The sequence below is a fragment of the Phragmites australis genome, chromosome 22 (genome assembly GCF_958298935.1).
Source record: "Phragmites australis chromosome 22, lpPhrAust1.1, whole genome shotgun sequence".
Lineage (NCBI taxonomy): Eukaryota > Viridiplantae > Streptophyta > Magnoliopsida > Poales > Poaceae > Phragmites > Phragmites australis.
The window spans coordinates 19,792,121-19,796,064 of NC_084942.1; the positions used below are offsets into that span (position 1 = coordinate 19,792,121).

Sequence of the window (3,944 nt, forward strand, 5' to 3'; positions counted from 1 at the left end):
ATGCACTTGGACAGGTATCTCATCCAGTGCTACAGTGCCAAACAGTGACTGCAACAACACTGTAGCAGTGCTGTAGCACACTGCTCCCAGGGACTGACAGTGGGCCCGGATGCAGGAAAACGCGTCGGATACTGTAGCAACACTGTTCACAGAGGCTGACCGATGGGCCCAGAGAGAGAAAAAGAGGAGTAGAAGATAGGAAATGGAGTAGCCGCTGGAGATGAAAAAATAAGGGACGCTGTAATAGTGATAGAGGATGCTGTAATAGTATTTTTGAGGATGAAAATTTGAGGTAGCTGCTAGAGATGATCTAATTAAGTAATTAAACAAGAAACTGAAGGAAAAGCGCAAAGAAACACTAGGGTTTAGTTTCTTTCGCTGGGAGAAGAGAGAAGAGCAACACGGGATAGTCACGTGCTCCCGTGTTTTACTTCTATGACGAGACTGCCCCTGCCCCTCCTCCTCCTTCTCCTCTCGCCTCCCACCGGCGCCGCCTCCCCGCCCCGAGCCCTCCTGCCACCCGCGCGACGCCTCGCGGCGATGTCGGCGGCGACAACGACGGCGCCGTCAAGTGGAGAGTACCCATCCCCGGTGTCCCCACCCTACCCGGCTGCCTCCAAGGACGTGGAGCTCCGGCGCGCCATGAGCGCCTCCGCCCGCTCCGCAGCCTTCGCCTCCGCGGACGTCGTGTTCGAGGACGAGTGGCTCGCCGTCGTCGACAAGCCCGCCGGGGTCTACTGCGACGCCCTGCTCTCGTCCCTCCCTCGCTCCGCCACGTCAGGTAAAAAAGATGAAAAAAGGAAGTTTACCCTTTCGAGATCTGAAAAGTTCGTGCATTTAGGTGCCAATGGCGCTGCTACAGCTCGCAAACGCGATGCTGTACGGCTGAATAGCTCGTTGCTTGTGATTTCGTAAGTTTTTCCTACAGTGTGAGTAATCTTTATGGTTTGGACTGACGAAATTGGCGGATTGGGATAGCGTGTGATCTGTGTAATACAGCGTGTTGTCTGATGTTATTTTAGTGATTGCAACGCTGAAAGATTGCTCAATACTTGGTTAAGTTTAGGACAAACAGGCTTAGTGATTATTCCAAAGGATGAGTGAAAACTCGGATCCTCCTTGTCGATCCGTATGTAAACAGTGGAGGTAATTGATGAGGATTACAATGTAGAATGCATTCGACAGAATGTGCAATTTTGCTTTTTTATTGCAGGCATGAGACAAGCCGAATTCAAGTGTTGATTCTCTTCCTATTCCCAAATGGATCTAAGCTCCTATAGTAGGATCTTTAATACACTAGGTTCACAATCCCTATAAGCAAGTGAGTGTCCCTTCCTGTAAGTATGACATGCTATGATGACAATAAAAAGTACAATCTGTGTGTCGATTTGAGCCATTTCCTATATGGTTAACTTATTCTAGAACTAGGGTTTATGTTTTGCAGATGTAGAAGCAGAAGGGCAGGTGTTCAGACTGATGTGTCATTGTCTAGGATCCTTTTGTATTTTTTAATTTTATTCAGTTTCTTAGTTCTAAGCTATGGGTACTTCTGCGATGTGAGGCAGTTAACTTTAACCAAATGGTTCTCCAAGCAATATCAATGCAAACTAAGTTGTAATAATGGATCATAGGGGCCTATATCTAGTTTTATCGATTAGAATTTGTGTGCAACTCTTCATTTATTATAAGAGTTCTTGAATTGAATATAATACTCACCTAATCTCCCAAATCGTATGGAATTAGTTATGGCTGGTTAGTAGTTTGTACCTTTGAATGCAATAGATGCCAGGCTGAGGTGAGGAAACAAAATTCCTGATCTGTCTGTCTTTTTTCAGAAAGCAAATGTTTGAAATAAGTAGCCCGATAAGTGATAATATCAGAATATTGCTTTGCTATATTTTGTCATATAGATTTCACTATTTCAGGCCACAGTCATTTTATTTCATTGCATTCTTATTGCTTTTACTTCACTATTTCTTAGTTCTAACTATAGGTAAAAAAATTCATGGCTTGTAGGGGATCCGGCGACTAAACCTAACCTTCACCTTGCTAACCGGCTAGATCGTGATACTAGTGGGCTCATGGTTATTACCAAATGCAACAAAGTTGCAGGGAAGCTAGTGAAGGCATTTACTGATCATAAAGTCAAGAAAACCTATCTGGCTCTTTGCATAGGTTGCCCACCGATGTGGGAAAAGATTAAGATATGTTCTGGACATGGGCGATCAAAACATGGTGCTTGGCGTGTATATGCTATGTCTGATGTTGGCCAGTCACTGCCAGGGGGTTCTGTTGTAAGGGACATGAGCACACAGTTTGAAGTTTTAGGGGTCAATGGTAAAGGGCAGTTTAGAGAACCGTACAGTTTTTACACCAATGAAATACAGTCGATTACTGTAGAAGAAAAGGCAGCTGACCAGATTTCAAATGATGATGTGAGGAGCAGTGTGATTTTGGTTAGAGCCTATCCTCAAAGTGGACGAACACATCAAATTCGTCTACACTGTCAGTATCTTGGGTTCTCGATCAGAGGCGATGTGAAGTACGGTGGGGTAATTGAGTGGAATGGTGTAGAGTGTGATGGCCATGCATTACATGCAGAGAGCTTGTCATTTGTACACCCTGTAACTGGATTGCCCGTCACTTTCCGATCACCTCTCCCTTCATGGGCAAATGAATATATTTCAACAATGGAATAAAGCGCCCTTGATCTTATTGTGATGCACAGTGGTCCAATTGATGCTGAAATATTCACCAAAGGCTGCAACTCTGAATTGTCAAAAGCATCTCTTGGATCTCCTTTCTGGGTGCAGCATCGGTCAGTGATCATGAGAAAGGGAACTATTAAGTATCTTTCACAGCTCGACTGCACCTTCTCGGTGGATGTTCATAATCCATACTTCATGAATAGGTATCACAAATTTTGATATGATTGTTGTAGCACAGTTTTGACTAAAAACTGCATTTGTAACATTTGTACCGTAGAGATATTGAGATGTTTGTTGTAGTGTTGTTTCAACTTGGAGTACGCAAATGTAGTTATTCAAAGGCATGCCAGAATAGAATGTTTCAATAGCTCGAATGCAGTTCTGCACTGAGCTAGTTCTTGGTTTGGATGGCCATTTCAGTGATAGCTGGAAAACAGTTACATGGCTGTTCAAGTTTTTTTTTTAATGCATAACCGTGTGCCAACTCAGACAAAAACAAAGTATCCATTGCAAATCAATTTAATCAAGTTCTGCAGCTCATGGTTTGCTTGAGTGAATTAAACTTCAGAACATGATTGCTCTTAAGGTCCACTGCTGAAGCTACCGAAGAACTGCAGAAGGAAACATTAGAACACCAGCAAATTATCCTATCTCATCATTTATTTGATGCAAATGAGCCACAGGGAAACTTAGCCCAGTTGAAGAAGATGACCTCTGAAGTTTGTCATGACATCTGAATAAGATGAAGCTAGCTCTGGAGTAAGTTTGTCATGGTCTCTGAAGAAGATGACCGGGAAGAAGATGGCCTCGCCGTGGCCACAGACGGCGCAGCGCACAGACTTGTGCGGGGGAGCATCGTGTCGGCCGCGACGTCTTGTGCTGTGGTGCACCACGTTCCGGTACACGCAGTTGTCCGCGACCTCCCACAGTTTTCAGAGCATTTCAATTCAGGAAGAAGTGCAATGACTTTGATATTTTCACAAATTCAAACTTCAAACAAAGACGCTCATGAAAAAAAAAAAGAGTGGCACTTACCATGATTCACCAATTGTGGATAATTGGAACTGCATTTCTTATCTGTTGAAGCCCTAGATCAAACTCTGTGTGGCTCACTAGGGATTTCCCTCCGATAACGCCTCCCCCCCTCACCAGGGCTAGGGTTAGGAGTAGACACGTGGGCGTTCAAATGAGATTTTTCCTATGGTTGTGTGGCTTCGGCACAAGGATAAGAAGCAG

The 3,944-nt window shown here is 44.3% G+C and overlaps 1 protein-coding gene and 1 long non-coding RNA gene across 2 annotated transcripts; one reads left to right on the forward strand and one right to left on the reverse strand.

Moving 5' to 3' along the window:
* The first annotated feature begins 409 nt into the window (after positions 1–409).
* LOC133905419 (RNA pseudouridine synthase 1) lies at positions 410–3,007 on the forward strand. Its single transcript, XM_062347185.1, has 2 exons — positions 410–781; positions 2,017–3,007. Exons 1-2 carry the CDS (start codon positions 436–438, stop codon positions 2,697–2,699), a joined length of 1,029 nt encoding a protein of 342 aa, XP_062203169.1. The 5' UTR covers positions 410–435; the 3' UTR covers positions 2,700–3,007.
* Positions 3,008–3,196: 189 nt separating this feature from the next.
* LOC133905420 (uncharacterized) lies at positions 3,197–3,602 on the reverse strand. Its single transcript, XR_009907608.1, has 2 exons — positions 3,421–3,602; positions 3,197–3,319 (listed from the first exon to the last, which is right to left on the reverse strand). It is a non-coding gene; the product is annotated as an uncharacterized LOC133905420 (long non-coding RNA).
* Positions 3,603–3,944: the final 342 nt, after the last annotated feature.